Consider the following 25767-nt stretch of genomic DNA (forward strand, 5'->3'; position numbering starts at 1 on the left):
GGGTTCATGCTCCTATGAGAATCAAATGCCGCGCAGCTGATGTGATGGGAGGCGGAGCTCAGGCCGTAATGCCGGTGATCTGATCAGAAGCTGCTGTAAATACAGATGAAGCTTCCCTTGCTTGCTGGCCGCTCACCTCCTGCTGTGCGGCCTAGGGGCGGGAAAAAGGGTGCGGGGGAGGGGTGGTTGAGGACCCCTGTTTTAAGGATTCCTTCTGTGAACAGAGCTGTGTATATGTTTATCTTAAATATCTATCTGTCATTCCTATCGGCATAGCAAGGAAGGGGCAGTCCCCAGCATATGTTCAGTCTGTCGGTCTCAAAACCTAATTATCTGTCAATTTTATTCAAGTTGGAAGTGTGAAATTAAGCTCTCAATTTGGTGCCACTATTTTTCGTTTGTTTGTTTATTTGTTTTTTTTGCCCAGGCTGGAGTGCACTGGCGCGATCTCAGCTCACTGCAACCTCCGCCTCCTGGGTTCAAGCGATTCTCCTGCCTCAGCCTCCCGAGTAGCTGGGACTACAGGCACCCACCACCATGCCCGGCTAATTTTTTTTTGTATTTTTAGTAGAGACTGGGTTTCACCATGTTTGGCCAGGCTGGTCTTGAACTCCTGACCTCAGGTGATCCACCTGTCTCGGCCTCCTGAAGTGCTGGGATTGCAGGCGTGAGTGACCGCACCCAGCCCTGGTACCACTATTTGTTTGAAATAAAGACAAGAAAAGCCGCAAGATTTCAGATAATAAAGCAATTAACCGAGTAACAGAATGAGCACTTTCAGGGCTCTGTAAAAGCTATTTTGTGAATTAATTTTTGAAAAATTTTACCCCGAGTCTTCAAAACTTCGTATTTTTCTGTGGTTACTGACATTGGCGACATTTGTTTTTGATTTGCCCCTGTCTTCTGTAACATATTTATATTATGTATCAACCTGGAAAAATTCCATGTTCAGCCCTTGAGAGTTGCCTGATGGTGAAAATCACAAATGGCATATTAATAATCTGAACAAAGAATAGAAAGTGAACCAGACATAGCACCAGTGACTGTGCTTAGAAGTGGATTAAGAGACTGGGGGCCGTGGGAGGCTGAGGCAGGTGGATCATGATGTCAAGAGATTAAGACCATCCTGGCCAACATGGTGAAACCCTGTCTCTACTAAAAATATAAAAAGTTAGCCGGGTGTGGTGGTGTGCACCTGTAGTCCCAGCTACTCGAGAGGCTGAGGCAGGAGAATCACTTGAACCCGGGAGGCGGAGGTTTTAGTGAGCCGAGATCGTGCCTCTGCACTCCAGCCTGGTGACAGAGTGAGACTCCGTCTCAAAAAAAAAAAAAAGAATCCTAGCTACTGTCAGTTTAATCCCCCCCCTTTTTTTTTAACAAAGTCACTAATATTTTAATATAAAAAGTAAGCTTTTACTTTTCCTCATAAATATTTTTCATATCATCATTATTTGCAGAAAATTTAAAGATTACAACCAGGTGAAAAGAAGAGAAATAAATTATACCATAATTTATTATGAAAAAAAAAGAAAATTATATTGTGTTAGTTGACATCATTCCAGACTCTTAAATACACATTTATCCACATACACACAATTTTACCAAAAAGAGTTTACCTTGTCACTGTTTTGTAGCCTTTTTTTTTTATTAGAGACATTATTTTTTAGAACAATTTTAGACTTGCGGAATTATTGCCAAGGTAGGACAGTTCCCATGTTACCCCTGGCGCCCCCAAACGCACACACACGCAGGCACACGCACACATATGGATACATATGGGCGTGCACACACACGCAGGCACATGTGCACACATGCACGCTTGCATGCACACATGGACACGTGGGCAGACACACACATGCGCGCTTGCACACACACATGCACACACATACATGTACACACATGTACACACACATCCAGATTCCCCAGTTAACAACATCTAACATGAATGCAGTACATTTGTTGCAATTAATGAACTAATTTTATTTTATTTTATTTTATTTATTTATTTTTTTTGAGACGGAGTCTCGCTCTGTTGCCCAGGCTGGAGTGCGGTGGGCGGATCTCAGCTCACTGCAAGCTCCGCCTCCCGGGTTTACGCCATTCTCCTGCCTCAGCCTCCCGAGTAGCTGGGACTACAGGCGCCCACCACCTCGCCTGGCTAGTTTTTTTTTTTTTTTGTATTTTTTAGTAGAGACGGGGTTTCACCATATTAGCCAGGATGGTCTCGATCTACTGACCTCATGATCCACCCGTCTCGGCCTCCCAAAGTGCTGGGATTACAGGCTTGAGCCACCGCGCCCGGCCTAATGAACGAATTTTAATACACTGTTACTAACTGAAGTCCATGCTTTCACTGTCTTATTTTTTACCTACTGACACACTCTGTTATGACATTACATTTAGTTGTCATATTTCCTTAGGCTGCTCTTGGCTGTGACAGTTTCTTAGTCTTTCCTTGTTTTTGGTGACCTTGATAGCTTTGAGAAGCACTGGTCAGGTGTTTGTAGAATGTTCCTCCATTGGAATTGTCTGATGTTTGTGTCATGATTAGATTGGGGTTATGCATTTTGGGGAGGAAGACCACAGAAGTGAAGTACCATTCTCATCACGTCCTATCAAAATTACATGCTCTTAATGTCAGCATGACTTGTCACTGTTGATGTTGATCTTGATCACCTGGCTGAGGTGGTGTTTGTCAGGTTTCTCCTCTGTAAAGTTACTCTTTTTTCCCTCTTTCCATACTGGACTCTTTGGAAGGAAGTCAAAGCATGCAGCCCACACTTAAGGAACAGGGGGTGGGCGTGGGGGCCCACGCCTATAATCCTAGCACTTTGGTAGGCTGTGACTGGAGGATCACCTGAGCCCAGGATTTGAGACTAGCCTGTGCAACATTGTGAGACTCCATTGCTATAAAAAATAAAAAATTAGCCAGGTGTGATGGTGCACACCTGTGGTCCCAGCTACTTGGGAAGCTAAATAGAAGGATCGCTGGAGCCCAGGAGGTTGAGGCTGCAGTGAGCTCTGATTGTGCCGTTGCACTCCAGCCTGGGAAACAGTGAGGGACCCTGTCTCCGGGGGGAAAAAAAAAAAAAAAAGAAACGAGCTGAGAGTGATGCCACTCTGCCTTGACGGTAGAGCATCTGCGTCATTTATTTAGAGTCTTTTGCACATGGGATTTGCCTCTTTTCCCCCCATTATTCATTTACTTAGTCATTTGTTAATATCAGCATAGACTCATAGAAATTGATTTTTCAGTTTGGATTATAACCCAGGACTATTTTACTTCTTTTACTGCTCAAAATGTTCCAGCTTTGGCCATTGGGAGCTCTCTCAGTTGGCTCTGGTGTCTCTTTGAGGTACCCCCAGAAATGCAGTGGGATTTTTTTTTTTTTTAATTTTTATTTTTAGACAGAGTCTTACTCTGTTGCCCAGGCTGGAGTGCAGTGGCATAATCTCAGCTCACTGCAACCTCCGCCTCCCGGGTTCAAATGATTCTTGTGCCTCAGCCTCCCAAAGGAGGATTACATCCTGGGATTACAGGTGTGAGCCACTGGGCCTGGCCAGCTTTCTTTGTTTCTTTTCTTTTTAAATTTTTTTTTTTTTTTTTTGAGACGGAGTCTCGCTCTGCCGCCCAGGCTGGAGTGCAGTGGCCGGATCTCAGCTCACTGCAAGCTCCGCCTCCCGGGTTTACGCCATTCTCCTGCCTCAGCCTCCCCAGTAGCTGGGACTACAGGCGCCCGCCACCTCGCCCGGCTAGTTTTTTGTATTTTTAGTAGAGACGGGGTTTCACCATGTTAGCCAGGATGGTCTCGATCTCCCGACCTGGTGATCCGCCCGTCTCGGCCTCCCAAAGTGCTGGGATTACAGGCTTGAGCCACCGCGCCCGGCCTTAAATTTTTTTTTTTAATAGCACTTCACTACCTTCTATAATGAAGATGCTCATCTGTGAGATGCTCATCCTGTACATCACTCGTTTCAGTCCTAGAATCAGCCATTTCTCTATACAGCTCCTCTTTCTCCTCCTCCTCCTTTTTTTTTTTTTTTTTGAGACAGGGTCTCTGTCTGTCACCAGGCTGGAGTCCAGTGGTGCAGCCTTGAACTCCTGGGCTCAAATGATTCTCCTACTTCAGCCTCCCTAGTAGCTGGAACTATAGGCATAAGCCACCACATCCAGCTAATTTAAAAATTTTTTGTAGAGACAGGGTCTCTGTATGTTGCCCAGGCTGGTCTCGAACCCCTGGGCTCAAGGGATCCACCCACTCCCAAAGTGCTGGGTAATCAGGCATGCACCACTGTGTCTGGCCCCCTTTTCCTTTTAATAAAAAATATTAGAAATATAATCTTTTTTTCCAACTGAATATACTGTCATCTCATGTCATTATATATTCCTCTACAGAACAATGTTTTTTACTTATATCTTATTTTATTTTATTTTATTTGAGACAGAGTCTTGCTCTGTCTCCCAGTCTGGAGTACAGTGGTGTGATCTCAACTCACTGCAACCTCTGCCTCCCAAGTTCAAATGATTCTCTTGTCTCGGCCAGCCAAGTACCTGGGATTACAGGCATACGCCCATCATGCCGGGCTAATTTGTATAGTTTTAGCAGAGATGGGGTTTCACCATGTTGGTCAGGCTGGTCTTGAACTCTTGGCCTTAAGTGATCCACCCATCTTGGCCTCCCAAAGTGATGGGATTACAGGTGTGAGCCACCACACTTGGCCCTGTTTTTTTTTACTTTTTTTTTTTTTTTTTGAAACGGAGTCTTGCTCTGTTGCCCAGACTGGAGTGCAGTGGCACGATCTCGGCTCACCACAACCTCTGCTTTCCAGGTTCAGTGATTCTCCTGCCTCAGCCTCCCGAGTAGCCAGGATTACAGGTGCGTGCCACCATGTCCAGCTAATTTTTGTATTTTTAGTAGTGACGGGGTTTCACTGTGTTGGCCAGACTGGTCTCGAACTCCTGACCTTGTGATCCACCCGCCTTGGCCTCCCAAAGTGCTGGGATTACAGATGTGAGCCACCATGCCCAGCCTCTGTGTTTTACTTTTAAAATCAACCTATTGAAGTGTAATTCACCTGTTATAAAACGCATTCATTTTAAGTGAGCATTTCTGTCACTCCAGAAAGACAATCATGATCTTTTACAGTCTTCTTACACCACCCCTCACCCTTCAGCCAGTGATTTGCTTTTGCCTACTGCTGATTAGTTTGTCTATTCTAAAGCTGCACATGCATGCAACCATCTAGTGAGTACTCCTAAGTGTGTTTTATTGTTTCTGAGATTTATCCATGTTGTTCAATGTATCCACAGTTCATTCCTTTTTATTGCTGTGTTATTCATTGTGTGAGTGTATCACTCTGAGCTGTTGTTACACACGACACTGATGACACCAAATGTGTGGGTTCCCCCCTCCCACATCAGTCCCAGTTCTGATGCTAACTGGCTATTCTACAGTTCGATTCAATCCCAACTCCCCAGAATTAGCAAAGACCCCACAGGTTAAGGGCTCAGTCCCACAAGACTACTCCTACCTTATCCATGAGTTGCAATTCAAAGGTTGTCACCTATATTTCTGACTAATAAATAAATCGAGGGTTCCCTTTGCAGGTTCAGTAATTTGCTAGAGGCCTGTAATCCTGTAATCCCAGCACTTTGGGAAGCTGAGGTGGGCGGATCACTTGAGGCCAGGAGTTCAAGCCTAGCCTGATCAACAGACCAATACCTCATCTCTACAAAAAATTAAACAAAATTAGCCAGGCTTGGTGGCATGTGCCTGTAGTCCCAGCTACTTGGGGAGGCTGAGGTGGGAGGATCACTTGAACCTGGGAGGTTGAGGCTATAGTGAGCTGTGATTGTGCCACTGTACTCCAGCCTGGGTGACAGAGTGAGACCCTGTCTCAAAATAATAGTAATTTGCTAGAATGGCTCCAGGAGTCAGGAAAACATTACTTACTACTGTTGGTTTATTATAAAAGATACAACTCCGCAACACACAAATGGAAGCGATGCACAGGACCAGGTATAGGGGAAGGGGCTTGGAGTTTTCCACGTCGTCTCTGGGCAGGCCACACTCCCAGCACCTTGATGTGCTCACCAACATGGACGCTATCTGATCCCCATTGTTTAGGACTTGGAATGGTTGTTTTGTTTCACTTTAGGCTCGATTGATTACATTGTTGGCCACTGGTGATTGAGCTCAACCTCAAGTTCCTTCCTGAAGGTCAGAGGGTGGGGCCGAAATTCGAACCCTCTCACCATGCCTTCCTCTTTCTGTTAACCAGCCTCCATCCTGAAGCTATCTAGGGCCCCCAGCCACCAGTCTTCTCATTAATACACAGAAGACACTCCTCACTCTGGAGATTCCAGCAGTCTTAGAAAGTATGTGTCAGCAACTGGGACAAAAATCAAATATTGTTCCACAATTGTTTCTCCATTTACTTGTTGGTTGACGTTGGATTATAGTTTTTGGCTATTACGAATAAACCTGCTGTGAACTCTCACGTATAGGTGTTTTGTGGATGTGTGTTTTCATTTCTTTGTTTGTTTGTTTGGAGGCTGGAGTGCAGTAGTGTGATCTCTCAGTTTGCTGCAACCTCTGCAACCCGCGGGTTCAAGCAATTCTCCTGCCTCAGCCTCCCGAATATTTGGGATTGCAGGCGCCCACCACCACGCCCAGCTAATTTAAAAAATATTTTTAGTAGAGGTGGGGTTTCACCATATTAGCCAGGCTGGTCTGGAACTCCTGACCTCAAGTGATCTGCCCGCCTCGGCCTCCCAAAGTGCTGAGATTACAGGCATGAGCCACCGCAGCTGGCCTGTTATCATTGCTTTGGATAAAAACCTAGGAGTAGAATTATTAGGTCATAGGGTAGACTGTAAACTCAACAGTTCTCTAAAGTAAGTGTTCCATTTTATACCTCCACGGGCAATGTATAAGAGTTGTAGCACCTCCACCTCCTTGTCAGCACTTAATATTGTCAGTCTTTTTAATTTTAGCCATTCTGGTAGGTATGTGGTGGTACCTTACTGTGGTTTTCATGTGCATTGTACCAATGATTAGTGATACTGAGCATATTTTTGTGTGCTTATTGGCCACATGATGTCTTCTTTGGTAAGGTGTCTATTTTAAAAAAATGTTAATTTAAAAATTTTTAATAAAGATAGGGTCTCACTATTTTGCCCAGGCTGGTCTTGAACACCTGGACACAAGCGATCTTCCCACCTTGGCTTCCCAGTGTTGGGACTACAGGCGTGAGCTGCCGTGCCCAGCCAAATGTCAATTTTTAAATTGGATTGGGTTTTATTATTATTATTATTATTATTGAGTTGTAGAATTCTTTATTCTGGATGCAGGTCTTTTGTCAGTCATATGGATTGTTAATATTTTCTCCCAGTCTGTCTCTTGCCCTTTCATTTTCCTAGTGGTATCTAGTTTTTATGTTATTGTATTTAATTTTTATGTTTCTGCTCCATTTCAGGTCAATTTTTGTGTATGATGTGAGTTAAGGGTTAAGACTTATTATTATACATTTTTCATAAGGATATCCCATTCATTCTAGCTGGATTTCCTATTTTCCAGTCTAGACAAGGCTATCTTTTTTTCCCCATCATTGAATTGTCTTGGCACCTCTGATGAACATCAGTTGAGATGGTTCTATATTTGGACTTTCTATTCTGTCTATTGATGTTTATGATTGATTTATAAATATTTGAGTGTACAGCTCACTGAATTCTCACAAACTGAACACGCATATATAATTAGCATCCAGGTCAGGAAATAGAGCATGGCCAGTCCCCAGTGACCTTCTTCATGCATCCTTCAGGTCATTACCTTATCCTGCTAAAGGATAATCACTCGCCTAACTTTAACAGCATATATTAGTTCTGTCTGCTTTAGTACTTTATATAAATGGCATTGTATGAAATGTCTTGTGGCTTTCATTGAATATTATGTTTGTGAGATTCATTCATACGTGTGTGTAGTTAGGATCTGCCATTCTCATTGCTGTCTAGTATTCCATTTTGTGATGACCACAACTTTTTTATTGTTTGTACTTTGATGGACATCTCAATGGTTCTCAGTTCCAAAACTGAGTACAATCAAACAGTACAATCAATAAAGGAACTATTAGGAACTGTGCTACTATTATTTAGTATCCTTTTACTACATGGTGAGCATGTATCTGTGCATTTTCATTGAGGACATACCTAAGGGTGAAATTGTTGGGTCATGATCAATTTTTTTTTTTTTTTTTTTTTTGAGATGGAATCTCACTGTGTCACCCAGGCTGGAGTGCAGTGGCATGATTTCAGTTCACTGCAACCTCTGGCCCCTGGGTTCAAGCAATTCTCCTGCCTCAGCCTCCTGAGTTGCTGGGATTATAGGCGCATGCCATCATACCCAGCTAATTCTTTTTTTTTTTTTTTTTTTTTCCTGAGACAGAGTCTCACTCTCACCCAGGCTGGAGTGCAGTGGCGCGATCTCGGCTCACTGCAAGCTCCGCCTCCCGGGTTCACGCCATTCTCCTGCCTCAGCCTCCCAAGTAGCTGGGACTACAGGCACTTGCCACCATGCCTGGCTAATTTTTTGTATTTTTAGTAGAGACAGGGTTTCACCGTGTTAGCCAGGATGGTCTCGATCTCCTGAGCTCGTGATCCACCCGCCTCAGCCTCCCAAAGTGCTGGGATTACAGGTGTGAGCCACTGTGCCCAGCTATACCCAGCTAATTCTTTATATTTTTGGTAGAGATGGGGTTTCACCATGTTGGCTGGGCTGGTCTTGAACTCCTGACCTCAAGTGATCCACCCGCCTTGGCCTCCCAAAGTGCTGGGATTGTAGATGTGAGCCACCGCTCCTGGTCAATTTTTTTTTTTTTTTTTTTTTAAGTTTTAAGTGATCTTATGAATCTATTGTTGGCTACATCGACTGGAAATGTTTAATGTGACAAATTTTTTCTTTTCTTTTTTTTTTTTTTTTTTTTGAGATGGAGTCTCACTCTGTCACCCAGGCTGGAGTGCAGTGGCGTGATCTGGACTCACTGCAACCTCCGCCTCCCAGGTTCAAACAATTCTCCTGCCTCAGCCTCCCAAGTAGCTGGGACTACAGGCACCTGCCACCAGGCCCGGCTAACGTTTTTTGTATTTTTAATAGAGACGAGGTTTCACCATTTTGGCCAGGCTGGTCTTGAACTCCTGACCTTGTGGTCTGCCCACCTCGGCCTCCCAAAGTGCTGGGATTACAGGCGTAAGCCACCGAAATGTTTTCATTCTTAATGCTCAGTTGTCTTGATGAAGTCGTGTGAGTCAGTGAATGCTGTGGTTTTCATTGAGGAGATGGATCAGTTCTTATCTCCGTCACTAACTTTGCCAGGTCACCTTGAGCCGTTGCTTAATCTCTCTGAGCTTCTAATTTCCTTCTATGCTCAATCAAATTGAGCATAATTATTTTACCCTGATTTATACTGTGATGTGAATAATGATTAGCCAAATAATTATAATGGCTTTTATGATAAAACCAGGCAAAATAATACCGGTAAATACTTCAGTGTTATGGAAGTAGCACTATAAAATGATAAACAGGAAGGAAATTATAAGGCACTCTGTTTTAGAAGAGTGTGTGTATTTCCTGGGGTTTTCATAACCATGTGTGGGTTTTTTGCAGTGTATTACCTTGCTAAACTTCATCCTCACCTTCGGTTTTTCTTTTTTTTTTTTTGAGATGGAAATTTGCTCTGTCTCCAGGCTGGAGTCCAATGGCACAATCTTGGCTCACTGCAGTCGTTGTCTCCCAGGTTCAAGTGATTCTTCTGCCTCAACCTCCCAAATAGCTGGGATTACAGGCTTGCGCCACCATGCCTGGCTAATTTTGTAATTTTAGTAGAGATGGGGTTTCACTATGTTGGTCAGGCTGGTCTCACACTCCTGACCTCAAGCAATCCACCTGCCTCGGCCTTCCAAAGTGCTTGTGAGCCACCACGCTTGGCCGCCTTCGGATTTTCTGTTGACCTTTCTATGTGTCAAATTAATACTGCCTTGGTTGGACATGTTGGCTCACACCTGTAATTCCAGCACTCCGGGAGGCTGAGGCGGAAGGATTGCTGAGACCAAGAGTTTGAGACCAGCCTGGGCAACATAGCAAGATCTTACCTCTGTAAAATAATAATACTGCCTCATTTGGTAGAACACAGAGAGGAAAAATGCTGACATTGCTTTATCTTGCTATTACTTATGATTACTTTTTTTTTTTCCTTTCTTCTTCTTCTTATTTATTTATTCTTTTAAAGAGACGGCATCTCACTCTGTTGCCCAGGCTAGAGTGCAGTGGTGCAGTCATAGCTTACTGCAACCTCGAACTCTTGGGTTCAAGCAGTTCTCCTGCTTCAGCCTCCTGATGACCTGGGAGCACAGGTGCATACCATTGAACCTGGCTAATTTTTAATTTTTTTTTCTTTTTCTTTTTTTTTTTTTTTAAGATACAGTGTCTTGTTACGTTGCTCAGGGGCACAAGGAATCTTCCTGCCTCAGCCTCCCGAAGTGCTAGGATTACAGGCATAAGCCGCCAAGTCTGGCCTTGCCTTTGTTCTGCTGTAAAATATTCCATTGGGTTTATTTAAGATAGAAACATTATCTGGAGATAGAAGTTGTCCTATATAGATAGACTTTAATGAGACACTTTTCTTATCTTTCAAAGCAAAGGTGTTAGCCTATAATACTTCAGAAGAAACCAAACAAAAGACAACAATAGCTTTGGCAATTGCTTCCTGTGTGGGACCTGTCTTCTTTCTCCATCCAGGAAGAGCTCCTACTTCAGGGGCTGCAGATTCTGTGGGGGTGTTGGGAAAAATAACATTTTAATGTTAAAATTAAAAAATAGAGAGTGATTCCCAGTTACCGGTTTTCTTGGAATGTGATTGTGTAACAGATCTTTAAAGATCGTCCCTTAAGATGTAAAAATGACGGTTCCTTCATGAGAGCTTTGTTCAAATATAAAGTTCCGTGTCCTGTTTTTGGCCAGGCATGGTGGCTCACGCCTGTAATCCCAGCACTTTGGGAGGCCGAGGCGGGCAGATCATCTGAGGTCAGGAGTTCGAGACCAGCCTGGCCAACGTGGCAAATTCCCATCTCTACTAAAAATACAAAAGTTAGCTGGGCATGGTGGCACATGCCTGTAATCCCAATCCCTACTAGAGGGGGCTGAGGCAGGAGGACCGCTTGAACCTGGGAGGCGGAGGTTGCAGTGAGCTCTCCAGCCTGGGCAGCAGAGTGAGACTCCGTCTCAAAAAAAAAAAAAAAAAAAAAAAAAAAAGTTCCAAATGCCCTCTGGACTTTAGTACTTGTTTTTTGACATGTACTTTATTACTTTATTTCTCCCTCATTATAATAATACTTCTGCTTTGAACCTGCAGAATATATATATATTTTTTATTTCTGAAGAACCAGATCTGCCAGGCAGTAGTATGCAAAGCTTCCAGGCTGTCGACTCCTTGTGGAACGTGGCATCGGAGTCAGACACGTCACACTGTGGCGCTTGCGGAAGAGTTGTTTTCATACATTCATTTAAGCAGGCAGTTATCCATTAATTTCAACAGACATTGATCCAGCGCTGACTTCTGCCAGGCCCTATGCTTCCGTGCTGGGAATGTAACAGTTGAGAAGGCAGCCTCTGCCTTCTTGGTGCTTATATTCTAGTGGGTTAATTACACAGTTAAAAAACAAAACAAACAAACAACAGCAACAAAAAGTCATTGCCTAATACCATTTAGCAAATATGTTGAAAGTCAACTGTGTGTGCCAGACACTGTTTCAGCCTCTGGGGATACAGTGGTTAATAATAAAAGACACAATCCTTGCTTCAGTGGAGCTAGGCATGAAGAAGAATGCAGATAAAGAAAGGGTTTCATTTCAGGCTCTGCGAAGGACTATGACGATGCCACATTAATGTAGAGTGGGATGGGGGTGGAGCGGAGATGCCTTCACCCATGAATTGGGAAACAAGTCCATCTGACTGTGTGTCCATGAACCTCATTCTGTGAGAATAGGAAGAGAATAGTGTATATAGAAGAGCTTTCTGGACTGGAAAGGATCCTACAGAGAGTATGAGTGTTTGGTGCTGGCGGGGAACCCATGGGGACAGGCAGCAGGTGGCACATCCCACCTCATGCTTGGGGCTCAGTTGTGCCTCAGGAGAGACAGTTTCTGTCACAACAGCTCTGCCTCACCCTGCCAGGTCTGGGGGTATGATCTGAATTCTGTCACACTTCTGATGGCAAAGAGTTCACATGATTTTGTCATTTATTTTTAATTTAGTGCAATTGTAGAAGATGAACTGTAACATCCATATTTTAAGCAAACAGGTGTTTTGAAAACTTACCTCAGGATTGTCACTTTACCAGAGATCTGTTCCCACCTCCAAAGCCAGTAGGCATGGCTGGTGGGTGCTGAAGTGTGTTTTGTTAACTTAGACCGTTTTCCCCGCAGGAAGAAATCATTTGATCAGTTAATGGTGTCTGAATAGTGGAAACGTGTGTGTGTCTTGTGTATGCATGAACTTACTGAGCAAGATTGGAAATAAGTGTTTGTTTCGGTCGCTGGGAATGGAGTGGAGTTCAGTTCTCCTGTATGGGCTTAACATTTTTGGCATTGGAGTCTATTGATATAACTGAAATGTGATTTTTTTTTCCTTCAATGCAAATTTGAAGATATCCTAAATTTGTATCAGAATTGACAGATCCGTGGCTCTGGTACTGGCCTTGAAAGTGGCACAGAACTTGGGGAGGCTGAGGCGGGAGGATCGCTTAAGCTCAGTTTGAGACTAGTCTGGGCAACATAGTGAGACCTTGTCCCTACAAGAAATTAAAAAATTAGTCAGGTGTGGTGGTGCACACCCTGTAGTCCCAGGTACTCAGGAGGCTCCGGTGGGAGCATCACTGGAGCCCAGGAGTTCGAGACTGCAGTGAGCTGTGTTCGTGCCACTGCATTCTAGCCTGGGTGACAGAGTGAGGCCCTGGCCCAGAAACTGAATGAGTGAATGGATGGATGGTTCCTCCCTCAGAGGGGCCTAACTTAGCTGGGGAACAAAGCCAGCTGTATGGGAAGTAATTGAATAGTAAACTATATGATTCTTAGAGTAAATAGGATTAAAAAGAGGGAGCTGATCATTGATGGTTAGAGTTGTAATTCCCAGAGCAGTCAAAACAGTTATGTACACGTGGGGATCAGTAGAACATTGTCCAATTTTTATTTTGCCAAGTCACTGCTCTGCCACCATTTTTTATTACCTCTTTCATTAAAGAAAGGACATTTTCACATGAAAAAAGCAGGAAAGACATAACATCAGAACAAAGAGCAGCCACTTAAAATTAGTTTCGTTTTCTGAAAACCTGCTTACATTGTCCTTATTGTTTTGGAGTTGGCACTAGTGAAAATGTCATCACAGACTGACGTGTGGGGAACACTGGCTTGAGGGAGGCTTCCCTGACAAAATGCCTGGCCTGGACCCTGAATCTAGGGCCCAGCAAAGACAGAGGGATTGTCTGATGGGCTAAGAAGCAAGAATAGACTCTTGGAGGTGGTTGGGGTGGGTAAAAGGGGCTAATCCAAGCTACACCTTGAGGAATAGTGGGAAGGAAATAAATGTGTTGTAGGGAATGGGAAACCTTCACACCCAGGGAGAAACTCAGATTCACACTAAAATATAATACAGGGTCATTTTTGTTGTTGTTTGTTGTTGTTGATGTTTTTGCCTAAGAACATGACAATGGCATTCAAAAGATTGATCCGGGCTGGGCACGGTGGCTCAGGCCTATAATCTCAGCACTTCGGGAGGCCGAGGCAGGAGTATCACTCGAGGCCAGGTGTTTGAGAGCAGCCTGGGCAACATAGTGAGACCTTGTTTCTACAGAAATTTTTTTAAAATAGGAAAATTAGCTGAGCATAGTGGTGCATGCCTATAGCGCCAGCTACTCAGGAGGCCGAGGTGGGAGGATCACTTGAGCCCAGGAGTTTGAGGCTGCAGTCAGCCATGATTGTGCCCCTGTACTCTAGACTGGGCAAAGTGAGATCTTGCCTCTACAGATACAAAAAAGATTGATACAGTGGCTAAATGTCTTGTGGACCAGGGAGGCTTCCATCAGGGAGGACACAGTTGTGTGCAGGGGATGCCAAGAAGAAGAGGGTGGGTTTAAAAATACGGAACAGACAAATTCAAGAGACATTCAGAAGAAGACAGACAGTGATAGGACTTGGAGACACAGAAATATAAGAAGAAGACAGGAATAAAAACATTGCAGTGAAAGTTTCTAGCCACAGGCTAGAGAAATAGAAGAAGTATTGACACAAATTAGAAACTTTCACAAGATTGAATAAAGTACTAAATTTTTGCTGTCGTTCATTGTTGGAGTGGGTGAATCCACAAGTAGTATTTTTTTGGTGGGAGGGACAGTCTCGCTCTGTCACCCAGGCTGGAGTGCAGTGCCGTGATCTTGGCTTCCTGCAACCTCTCCCTCCCAGATTCAAGCAATTTTCCTGCCTCAGTCTCCTGACTAGCTGGGATTACAGGCACCCACCACCACGCCCGGCTAATTTTTTTGTAGTTTTAGTAGAGACGGGGTTTCACTATGCTGGCCAGGCTGGTCTGGAACTCCTGGCCTCATGTGATCCACCCGCGTCAGCATCCCAAAGTGCTGGGATTACAGGCCTGAGCCACCGTGCCCGGCCTCAAGTAGTATTTTTGTAACCCTGTCTTTTGCCAGGTAAAAGAAGCTCGTTTTACTAACTGAATGTACATCATGTTAGCAAAACACTTCCTTTCCATGTCTTCAAGTGCTTTGTGAACATTATGTAATTTGCTTTGACCATATCCCCAACATTAGGAAAACTATGGGATGTGATTAGGAAATTATGGGATGTAAAAGGCATGATCTGGCTGGAACTGAAGAAGCCATGCATTGGTCCACACTGAAAAATAAGCTCAGTTTTCTGGAAATGTGTCTTTTGTTCATTGCTATATCCCCAGAACCTCACTCGTATTGGTACATAAATGTATTTAAAAAAAAAAAAATAGATCTAAGGCCGGGCGCGGTGACTCACGCCTGTAATCCTAGCACTTTGGGAGGCCGAGGCAGGTGGATCATGAGGTCAAAAGTTCGAGACCAGCCTGACCAATATGGTGAAACCCCGTCTCTACTAAAAATAAAAAAATTAGCCATGCGTGGTGGTGTACACCTGTAGTCCCAGCTACTCAGGAAGCTGAGGCAGGAGAATCGCTTGAACCCAGAAGGTGGAGGTTGCAGTGAGCCGAGATCGCGCCACCGCACTCCAGCCTGGGTGACACAGCGAGACTCTGTCTCAAAAAAAAAAAAAAACTACATAGAATGAGATTTTATGCTGTCTAATGAATTACCTTTTATTCGTATATCTCTAGAGTGGACCAAATTCCATGTCCTGATCACAAAGCTATTTTAGTAGGAGAAATAATATACCATTGACTTAACCATATTAAGAATGACCCTAAATGATCCTTATGGAGAACTGAAGCAAATTTCTTCTTTCCTTTTTTTTTTTCTTTTTGAGACAGAGTCTTACTCTGTCACCCAGGCTGGAGTGCAGTGGTGTGGTCATGGCTCACTGCAGTCTCTGCCTCCCCAGGCTCAGGTGAGCCTCCCATCTCTGCCTTCCAAGTACCTGGGACTACAGTCACCTACCACCTTGCCTGGCTAATTTTTGTATTTTTTTTTTATAGAGATGAGATCTTGCCATGTTGCCTAGGCTGGTCTCGAACTCCTGAACTCAAGCAATCCCACCTGCCTCAGTCTCCCAAAGTGCTGGGCTTACAGGCATGAGCCATTGTCTGGCCAAAGCAAAATTTTCTTTGTGCTAACACTGCTGAGACCTTTCCCCACTTTATGATGTAACCAGATTCCACTGGAATGAGCCTTAAACTCAAACACTGTATGAGCAAAGATTAATATTTGTGAGACATGTGACCGGGTTATTCTATTCAGAAGCAATCTAGCACCAGCACCTCCGAAAACCAGGGCCCAGAATTGGTGGCTAATATTTGAGACTGCACAGGGAGGTGGGGAGGGATCGGAGGCTCACAAGGCTAGAGTTTTGCAAGGGGAAGGCACTGGAGAATTTTAAAAGGAAGATAGACATGAGATTTAAGTCTTGAAACGGTCACATCATCATAGCTTGTGTTGGGAACTTGGACAAGGGTGGAGATGCTAAGAAGGTAACATATGTGAGATTGAGAGGAAAAAGGGAGAACATGTAGTCTTCTCGCTTGTGCCTTTTTTTTTTTTTTTTTTGAGACGAAATCTCGCTATCACCAGGCTGGAGTGCAGTGGCGTGATCTCAGCTCACTGCAACCTCCGCCTCCTGGGTTCAAGCGATTCTCCTGCCTAAACCTCCCGAGTAGCTGGGACTACATGCACGCACCTCCACGCCCAGCTAGTTTTTGTCTTTTTAGTAGAGACGGGGCTTCACCGTGTTGGCCAGGATGGTCTCGATCTTTTGACCTTGTGATCCGCCCGCATCAGCCTCCCAAAGTGCTGGGATTACAGGTGTGAGCCACCGCTCCCGGCCTCGCTTGTTCCTTTGATGGGGGCTGCTAAGGTCTCTGAACTGAGGGATCCTGGGAGAGGACCAGGTTTCTAGTCAGATTGGGAAGAACTTCAGTTTTGGATACTTTTGAGTTTTATAGGAGAGCTGTTGAGATATTCCAAGCTTTGGAAAAGAAAAGGAAAGCTGAAGCAAACAGAACATTATAGGCCCATGTGAAGACAGCCCAAATAGATGGGTGATTTCAAATTAATGCGAGAAAACTCATAGCTCGTCTATATCCAAATAACAATGAGAAAATGCAACAAAAGGAATGATTCAATTCACAATAGTAACAAAAAATACCCAAAGAATCCACCCAAATAGAAACGTGCAAGACTTTTATGAAATACTTTAAAATCTCAGCTGGATGCAGTGGCTCGCATCTGTAATCTCAGCATTTTGGGAGACCGAGGCTGGTGGATTGCTTGAACCCAGGAATTTCAGACCAGCCTGGGCAACATACTGAAACCCCATCTCTACAAAAAAATTATCCAAGTGTGCTGGTGTTTATCTGTGGTCCCAGCTCCTTGGGAGGCTGAGGTGGGAGGCTCACGGAGCCTGGGAAGCTCGAGGCTGCAGTGAGCTGTGATCGCATCACTGCACTCCAGCCTGGGCGACAGAGACTCTGTCTCAAAAAAAGAAAACAACAACCCAACTCACTTAAGGGCATCAAAAAACTTAATAAAGGGATAAATATGCTACATTCAAGAATGAGAATACTCAATATTGTAAATAGGTAAAAAATTTCCTTATTCACTTGTGAAGTCATTGTTTAAAAACTTGCTTAGAATGATTCTAAATGTCAATGGGAAAAATAAGCACATGAGACTAGCCAGGCAAACGCTGGACAAACAGTAATGATGAGGTTTTAGGGCTGTGGATTTTCTATTTTCACATTTCCATATTTTCAAGTATGTATTACTTTTGTAATTAGAGTAACAAGAAATGAAACATCAGCAGGAGGTGGAATTAATAGTGATCTATCCACTAAAAAGACTGAGGTGGAAAGGAAGGATTACATTACTCCGAAAAAGAAATGTTACTATTGACTATACAGAAATAATATCAAGGAATACTATGAACAAGTGTATGCCAACAATTTGATAACATGGGTGAAATCAACAAACATCTACAAAGACACAAATTACGAAGGCTGAAGAAGAAAGGGAAAAATCTGAATAGACTTATAAAAACTGACGAGATCAACAAACTTCTGGAAATTCACAAACTACCAGGGCTGATTGAAGAAGAAATGGAAAAATCTGACTAGATTTACAAAAAGTAAAGAGATTGGATTAGTAATTTAAAACACTTCTCATAAAGAAGTGTCTAGAGGCCATCACTGATGAACTCTACCCAACATTAAAAAATAATTAACACCAATTCTTCCCAAATTCTTCCAAAACAAAACAACACAAAAAGACGAGGAGGAGAAGGGAATATTTCCCAGCTCATTTTATGAGGCCAGTATCACTCTGATACCAAAACTACATAGCCTAGGAAGGAAAGGAAAATACAAACCAATGTCCCTTATGAATATAGAAGTGAAATTCCTCAACAAAATGCTAGCAAACTGAATATAGCAACGTATTAAAAGGATTGTGTACCATGACCAAGTTGAGTGTATCTCACAATGCAGGGTTGGTTTAACAACTTAAAATCAATTAATGTCACACACTGTATCAATAGACAAAGGCCGAACTCCAAACCAGCATCTCCACACATGTAGAAAAAGCATTTGACAGAATCTAACACCACTTCGTGATGTCAAGTAATCCGCCTGCCTCGGCCTCCCAAAGTGTGCTGGGTGGTGTGTGCTTGTAATCCTAGCTACCGGGGAGGCTGAGGCAAGAGGACTGCTTGAACCCAGGAGTTTGATGCTGCAGTGAGCTAGGATCATGCCACTGCACTCCAGCCTGGGCAATAGAGCAAGACCCTGTCTCGTAAAAAAAAAAGTATATTGATAAACCCATCTGAATGTGTTTCCGATTGTTAGTTTAAACTGGGTATGGCGTTTCTTTTGGGGATGATAAAAATGTTCTAAAATTGCTTGTAATGATAGTTGTCCAACCCATGAGTATACTAAAAACCACTTTATTACACACCTTAAATGGGTGAATTGTGTGCTGTATAACTTATATCTTGGCTGGGCATGGTGGCCTAGGCCTGTAATCCCAGCACTTTGGGAGGCGAAGGTGGGAGGATTGCTTGAGGCCAGGAGCTTGGGACCAAGCCTGGGCAACGTAGTCAGACTGTCTCTTTAAAAAAAAGAAGTTAGCTGGGTGTGGTGGTGTGTGCCTGTAGTCCCAGCAACTTGAGAGGCTGAGGCTGGAGGATCCCTAGAGCCCAGGGGTTTGAGGCTACAGTGAGCTATGACTGTGCCACTGCATTTCAGCCTGGGGTGATGGAGTGAGACCCTGTCTCTTTTATATATCTATATACATAGATATATAGATTATCTATATATATTGTATATAGATTTATATCTATATTATAGATATATAGATTATATATCTATTTATCTTGATAAAGCTATATATAGCTTATCACTTATGACATTCACTTAGTTTTTATAAAACTAAGTGAAACTTGACAGAACAATATTATGTGAACACATTTTTGTAAAGTATAAGTTCTTAATAAAATATAATATGCTTAAAATTGAGGACAATCTGTAAAGCAAAAGACAAAAGCACCTCAGTGTCTCCCTGACAAAGTCACTTTCATTGTGTAGCAAGCATGTCTGGTGACAAACTGTCTTAACAGTAATTGATACTACCTCATTACTCATTAATAAAATAATAGGAGGCTTAATTGCATTCTTTCTATACATCAATACTGTGCTTAGTTCTTTGTTTTGGAGACACAGTCTCGCTCAGTCGCCTAGGCTGGAGTGCAGTGGTGCAATCTTGGCTCACTGCAGCCTCTGCCTCCCGGGTTCAAGTGATTCTCCTGCCTCAGCCACTGGAGTAGCTGGGATTACAGACATGTACCACCATGCCCAGCTAATTTTTGTATTTTAGTAGAGACAGGGTTTCTCCATGTTGGCCAGGCTGGTCTTGAACTCCTGACCTCAGGTGACCTGCCCGCCTCAGCCTCCCAAAGTGCTGGGATTGCAGGCATGAGCTACCACGCCCAGCGTGTGCTAAGTTCTTAACATGCATTTTATCATATTTTGTTCACATCACCCTGATGATGGCCCCATATTCATTTATTTACTACCTTCCCCTTGCTTACTATTTTCCAACATAACAAAGTTTACATTTACAAAGTTGTATTATTTATCAGAATACAAAAAATGCATAGCTTCTTCTGTCATTAGCAGTACCTATAAGGATAAATACTTCAGGTCTTTATTTGAATTGGTTTTTATGTGATTGTATGCAGTATAAGAGAATATTGGTAGGCTGGGTGCAGTGGCTCAAGCCTGTAAACCCAGCACTCTGGGAGACCAAGGTGGGAGGACCACTTGAGGCCAGGAGTTCAGGACTAGCCTGGGCAACATAGTAAGACCCTATCTCTACAAAAATAAGAAAATTTAGCCAGGGGTGGGGGCGTGTGCCTATAATCCTAGCTACTGGGAGGGCTGAGGCAAGAGGATTGCTTGATCCCAGGCTGCAGTGAGCTATGATCATGCCACTGCACTCCAGCCTGGGGAACAGAGCAAGACCCTGTCTCTTTAAAAAAAAAAAAACAAAAAAAGCATATTGATAAACCCATCTGAATGTGTTTAAGATTTTTAGTTTAAACTAAAGCATTTTGTATTTGTTATAGTTGATCTTCAGTTTGAGAAGAAAACACTTTTTAGATGGTTGTCCATTTTTTGTTTCATGTGATACTAGATTTGAAAGTCAAATCTTTGGCAAAGCTAATTTTTAGAGTCTTTTTGTTCTGGTGTAAATATAGATTAGCTATTATGGAAATCTTGTCTTTAATGCTAACCTGAGTAATTTTTCTTTGTTTTTAGTGTTATGTGCCAAGAACCTTGCAAAGAAAGACTTCTTCAGTAAGTAAACACTTATTTTTTTTCCTCTTATAATATTATGCATGTATTTCTGAAATTTTAAACTTTAAAAAAAGATTGAGTGTATTCTCTTTAAAGTCTGACCTTTACTTAATAGAAATCCATGGTTTTCCAAACTTTATTTCCCAGTTGACTACAACATGGGGGTTCCTTAGCTGAAAGACACAGAACTTAATAAATCATAACCCAAAACCTGCCTTTCATTTCCTGTTCTGGTCACACCCAGTTTTTTCTGCCTCTCTACCTATGAGAATATTGCTTTCTGCTGGATGATGTATTCTCAGCTCTAATACAAATGAAACACTTTTCTATAAAACAGCTGGATTTGCATAAAATTGTTAATCAGATTTTATAAATTAAATCACATTTACAGCATCCTGTAATTAAAGGAATTGCAAATATAGAGACTCTTTTTCTAAAGGAAGGAATCACTCCTTAAGAAAGTCACCTAGTATCTGGTCAGTGCCTGCAGCATTAAATTCTTCACACACTTTCTGATCCACACAGGACATCTTTCAGTTCTTGAGTAGTAGTATTCACGCTTTCAAGATGAAGAAACTTAGGCTCAAAGGCTTTCTCCAGGTAGCCAGGAAGCTCCAGCATGGTGGCTCGTGTCCATCTCTATCTCTGACAACTGTCCACTTTGCCATCTGTCTGATGTAATAAACCTGTCTGATTCATTCCCTAGCATTTAGGGACTTAACCGAATTAAGGCCTGGTGAATACTTGCTTCCATAGATAAGATAGGCAGAGATCAGTAAACACATTTCGGGGCACTATTAATTTTTAGAAAGTCTAAATACAATTACTTTCAGACACTTTTCCCTCCACTTAATTAGCCCCGCTTTAATAGAAATTTGAATGTAAGCCTATTTTTTTTTGTCACTTTCTTTTCTTCCCTTTAAAAATCTGAGTATGGAGGCATACTAGGTCCTCTCTTAGAAAGCTCAATAGACATAACTTATTTTGCTGATTGAAATTATCCTGAAATTAGAGAACAAAATGTACAATGGTAATCTTTACCGAATGAGATGATCCTGAAGCTCCCTTTAGCCTGAATTGTGTTCTGTGTCACATGGATAGATCTGAGGTCTCATCTAGGTGTGCATCTCCTCTCTCCTCTAGGGCTCCCTGACCCTTTTGCAAAGATTGTCGTGGATGGGTCTGGGCAGTGCCACTCAACCGACACTGTGAAAAACACATTGGACCCAAAGTGGAACCAGCACTATGATCTGTGAGTTGAATGTTCTGTAAACCCCATGCGGAGTGGCAAGAAAGCAGGTGTCTAGCTTTTACGAGAAACATTTAAGAAAAAAAAAAAGAATGACTTTTTTTTTTTTTTTTTTTTTTTTGAGACGGAATCTCGCTCTGTCGCCCAGACTGGAGTGCAGTGGCACGATCTCTGCTCACTGCAAGCTCCGCCTCCTGGGTTCGCGCCATTCTCCTGCCTCAGCCTCCTGAGTAGCTGGGACTACAGGTGCCCGCCACCTCGCTCAGCTAGTTTTTTGTATTTTTTTTTTAGTAGAGACGGGGTTTCACCGTGTTAGCCAGGATGGTCTCGATCTCCTGACCTCGTGATCCGCCCGTCTCGGCCTCCCAAAGTGCTGGGATTACAGGCTGGAGCCACCGCGCCCGGCCGGATGACTTTTTATTGATACCAAAAGCGGATGGCCAAATGAATGTCTACGTTGCCTAATTTTAGAATTTATGTACTTGGAAGTTCTTGCATTTGCCATTTTCTTTTTTTCTTTTCCTTTTTTTTTTTTGAGATGGAATCTCACTCTGTCACCCAGGCTGGAGTGCAGTGGCACGATCTCAGCTCACTGCAACCTCTGCCTCCCGGGTACAAGCGATTCCCCTACCTTAGCCTCACAAGTAGCTGGGATTATGGACATACGCCACCATCCCCAGCTAATATTTGTATTTTTTAGTAGAGACGGGGTTTCACCATGTTGGCCAGTCTGGTCCTGAACTCCTGACCTCACGTGATCTGCCCACCTTGGCCTCCCATAGTGTTGGGATTACAGGCGTGAGCCACCGCGCCCGACTGCATCTGGCATTTTCATAGATTTTTTATGGTTTGGTTTCATACCTGTGATCCTCAAACTTTTCAATCTCCTGGCCATTTTAGCAGAAAAAAAGGCTGTAGTTTGTAAACTCCACATGCTACTGTTTTTCAGCAAAACCCTAAACCTAGTTGTAGTTTCTACCTAAAAAATGCATTTTTTTTTTTTTTTTTTGAGACGGAGTTTTGCTTTGTCACCCAGGGTAGAGTGTGCAGTGGTGTGATCTCAGCTCACTGCGACCTCCACCTCCTGGATTCAAGCGATTCTCCTGCCTCAGCCTCCTCAGTAGCTGGGATTACAGGCACCTGTAACCATGCCTGACTAATTTTTATAGTTTTAGTAGAGATGGAGTTTCACCATCTTGGCCAGGCTGGTCTTGAACTCCTGACCTCGTGATCCACCCGCCTCGGCTTCCCAAAGTGCTCGGATTACAGGCATGAGCCACCAGTGCTCTGCCTAAAAAATGCGTTATTACGACTATATGTTTCTGTTGACTTTGGAAATTTTTGCTTTTTAGTACATATATATTTTCTGCAACAGAAAATACAGTTTTATTTGATCAAAGCCATCAGACAATTTCTTATATTCATTCAAAAACTGGATTGTATTTTGAAGACTACTATTTTATTTTATTTTTTAATTTAATTTAATTTTTTTTTGAAAACAGAGTCTCACTCTGTTGCCCAGGCTGGAGCTCAGTGGCGCAATCTCGGCTCACCGCAACCTCCTCCTCTTCAGTTTAAGCAATTCTCATTCCTCAGCCTCCCGAGTAACTGGGATTACAGGCGCCCGCCACCACGCCCGGCTAATTTTTGTATTTTTAGTAGAGATGGGTTTCACCACGTTGGCCAGTCTGGTCTCGACCTCCTGACCTCAGGTGATCCACCTGCCTCAGCCTCCCAAAGTGCTGGGATCATAGGCGTGAGCCACAGCGCCCGGCCATGAAGACCACTATTTTGTATGCACCCAAGTTTTCATGTTCCTACTAAGATATTTTCATCAAAGTAATCCTGAAAGATTATTGTCTTTTAATTAACACAAATTATACTGTGTTTGGGTGGGATTTTTATTTTTATTTTATTTTTTGAGACAGAGTCTCGCTCTGTTGCCCAGGCTGGAGTGCAGTGGCAAGATCTTGGCTCATTGCAAGCTCCGCCTCCCGGGTTCACGCCATTCTCCTGCCTCAGCCTCCTGAGTAGCTGGGACTACAGGCGCCCGCCACTGTGCCCGGCTAATGTTTTGTGTTTTTAGTAGGGACGGGGTTTCACCATGTTAGCCAGGATGGTCTCGATCTCCTGACCTCGTGATCCGCCCGCCTTGGCCTCCCAAAGCGCTGGGATTACAGGCGTGAGCCACCGTGCCCGGCCTTGGGTGGGATTTTTAAGAATTATATTCTAAGATTCAGTTTCAGTGACACTGAGGCTCTGTAAGTGGGTTGAGTTCCTGTCTCTGTGGTTGACTTGCAGTGACAGTAAATGGAGGTTTAATGTCTTAGTGTCCTCTTGTGTACTTCGAATAGATCCATAGGTTTGTAAGTAGTCCCTTGTTACAAACCAGTATTCTATATCAAACCTAATTGGTGAGAATTTATGAATCATGTTTCTGTCCTATGCAACTATTAAAATATAGTAAATTTGCCAGGTGCAGTGCCTCACACCTGTAATCCAAGCACTTTGGGAGGCCGAGGCAGGTGGATCACCTGAGGTCAGGAGGTTAAGACCAGCCAGCCTGGCCAACATGGTGAAATCCCGTCTCTACTAAAAATACAAAAATTAGCCAGGCATGATGGCAGGTGCCTGTAATCTCAGCTACTGAGGAGGCTGAGGCAGGAGAATTCCTTGAACCCAGGAGGCGGAGGTTGCAGAGAGCTGAGACTGCGCCATTGCACTCCAGCCTGGGCGACAAGAGCAAAATTCTGTCTCAAAAAAAAAAAAAAATAAATAAATAAATAAAATATAGTAAGTTTGTTATAAGATTATTATTATCATGTGGTTATCTACATTTGCTCCTTCTGTAAGGAGCAAAGTAATTCTTCTTCCCAGCCAGTCGAAATTAATGGACACGTATTTATTAAATGCCTGTTACGTGTGTAATACAGAGGCAACATTATTCTATAAGATTTCTTAAAGAGAAAATCTCATTGAGCTATCATAATTCAGAAATACAATTAAAGGCTGGGCATGGTGGCTCATGCCTGTAATCTCAGAACTTTGGGAGGCCAAGGCAGGCAGATCACCTGAGGTTAGGAGTTCAAGACCAACCTGGCCACATGGCGAAACCCCATCTCTACTAAAAATAGAAAAATTAGCTGGGCAAGGTGATGCACACCTGTAGTCCCAGCTATTCGTGAGGCTGAGGCAGGAGAATCACTTGAACTTGGGAGGTAGAAGTTGCAGTGAGCCATCACGCAACTGCGCTCCAGCCTGGGGGCAACAGAGCAGGATTCTATCTCAAAAAAAAAAAAAAAAAAGAAAGAAACACAAAATTGAGTTTTGCTCTTTCTTTCCAGATATGTTGGGAAAACGGATTCGATAACCATTAGCGTGTGGAACCACAAGAAAATTCACAAGAAACAGGGGGCTGGCTTCCTGGGCTGTGTGCGGCTGCTTTCCAACGCCATCAGCAGATTAAAAGATACCGGATGTAAGAACCTAACGCTTTCCTGCCTTTTAATGCAACCGAAGAAAGCTTAGGAGGCATCGTTTTTTGTTTCGATTGCTGAATACTGAATTCCTGCCTTCCTCCCTAGTTCACATTCCTTGGGTTAAGTTTTGAATTGTTTGTTTACAGACCAGCGTTTGGATCTATGCAAACTAAACCCCTCAGATACTGATGCAGTTCGTGGCCAGATAGTGGGTAAGAACTTTCTTGTCTGTGTAAAGAGATGCTTTTCTAGAACTTACATTCAACCCTTCATCGCCGAGAACTCACGTACAGGCACTGACGATGCCGACGGGCCTCAGAGGCCAGACCACATACGGGGCCTTCTCTTCAGTACTAGGAAGTTTTATTATTTTATCTAATTCCCTTCTCCTGGCTTTTTTTTTCCTTCTGTTTTTTCTTTTTTTTTGAGA

General features: G+C 43.2%; 2 protein-coding genes across 4 annotated transcripts in view; one reads left to right on the forward strand and one right to left on the reverse strand.

Annotated features, from left to right (window-relative positions):
* Positions 1-25767, reverse strand: part of ARPC1A (actin related protein 2/3 complex subunit 1A) — a 374209-nt gene that overhangs the window by 299866 nt on the left and 48576 nt on the right. The window lies entirely within an intron of this gene.
* The window catches only part of SMURF1 (SMAD specific E3 ubiquitin protein ligase 1), a 123047-nt gene that overhangs the window by 66920 nt on the left and 30360 nt on the right, over positions 1-25767 (forward strand). For all 3 annotated transcript variants that reach the window (XM_050783965.1, XM_050783963.1, XM_050783964.1), the window contains exons 2-5: positions 20571-20609; positions 21753-21861; positions 25203-25336; positions 25484-25549. In XM_050783965.1, the coding sequence (XP_050639922.1) occupies positions 20571-20609; positions 21753-21861; positions 25203-25336; positions 25484-25549 (348 nt within the window). The remainder of the gene's footprint in view (positions 1-20570; positions 20610-21752; positions 21862-25202; positions 25337-25483; positions 25550-25767) is intronic.

Source organism: Macaca thibetana, chromosome 3 (assembly GCF_024542745.1).
Source record: "Macaca thibetana thibetana isolate TM-01 chromosome 3, ASM2454274v1, whole genome shotgun sequence".
In the NCBI taxonomy this organism is placed as follows: Eukaryota; Metazoa; Chordata; class Mammalia; order Primates; family Cercopithecidae; genus Macaca; species Macaca thibetana.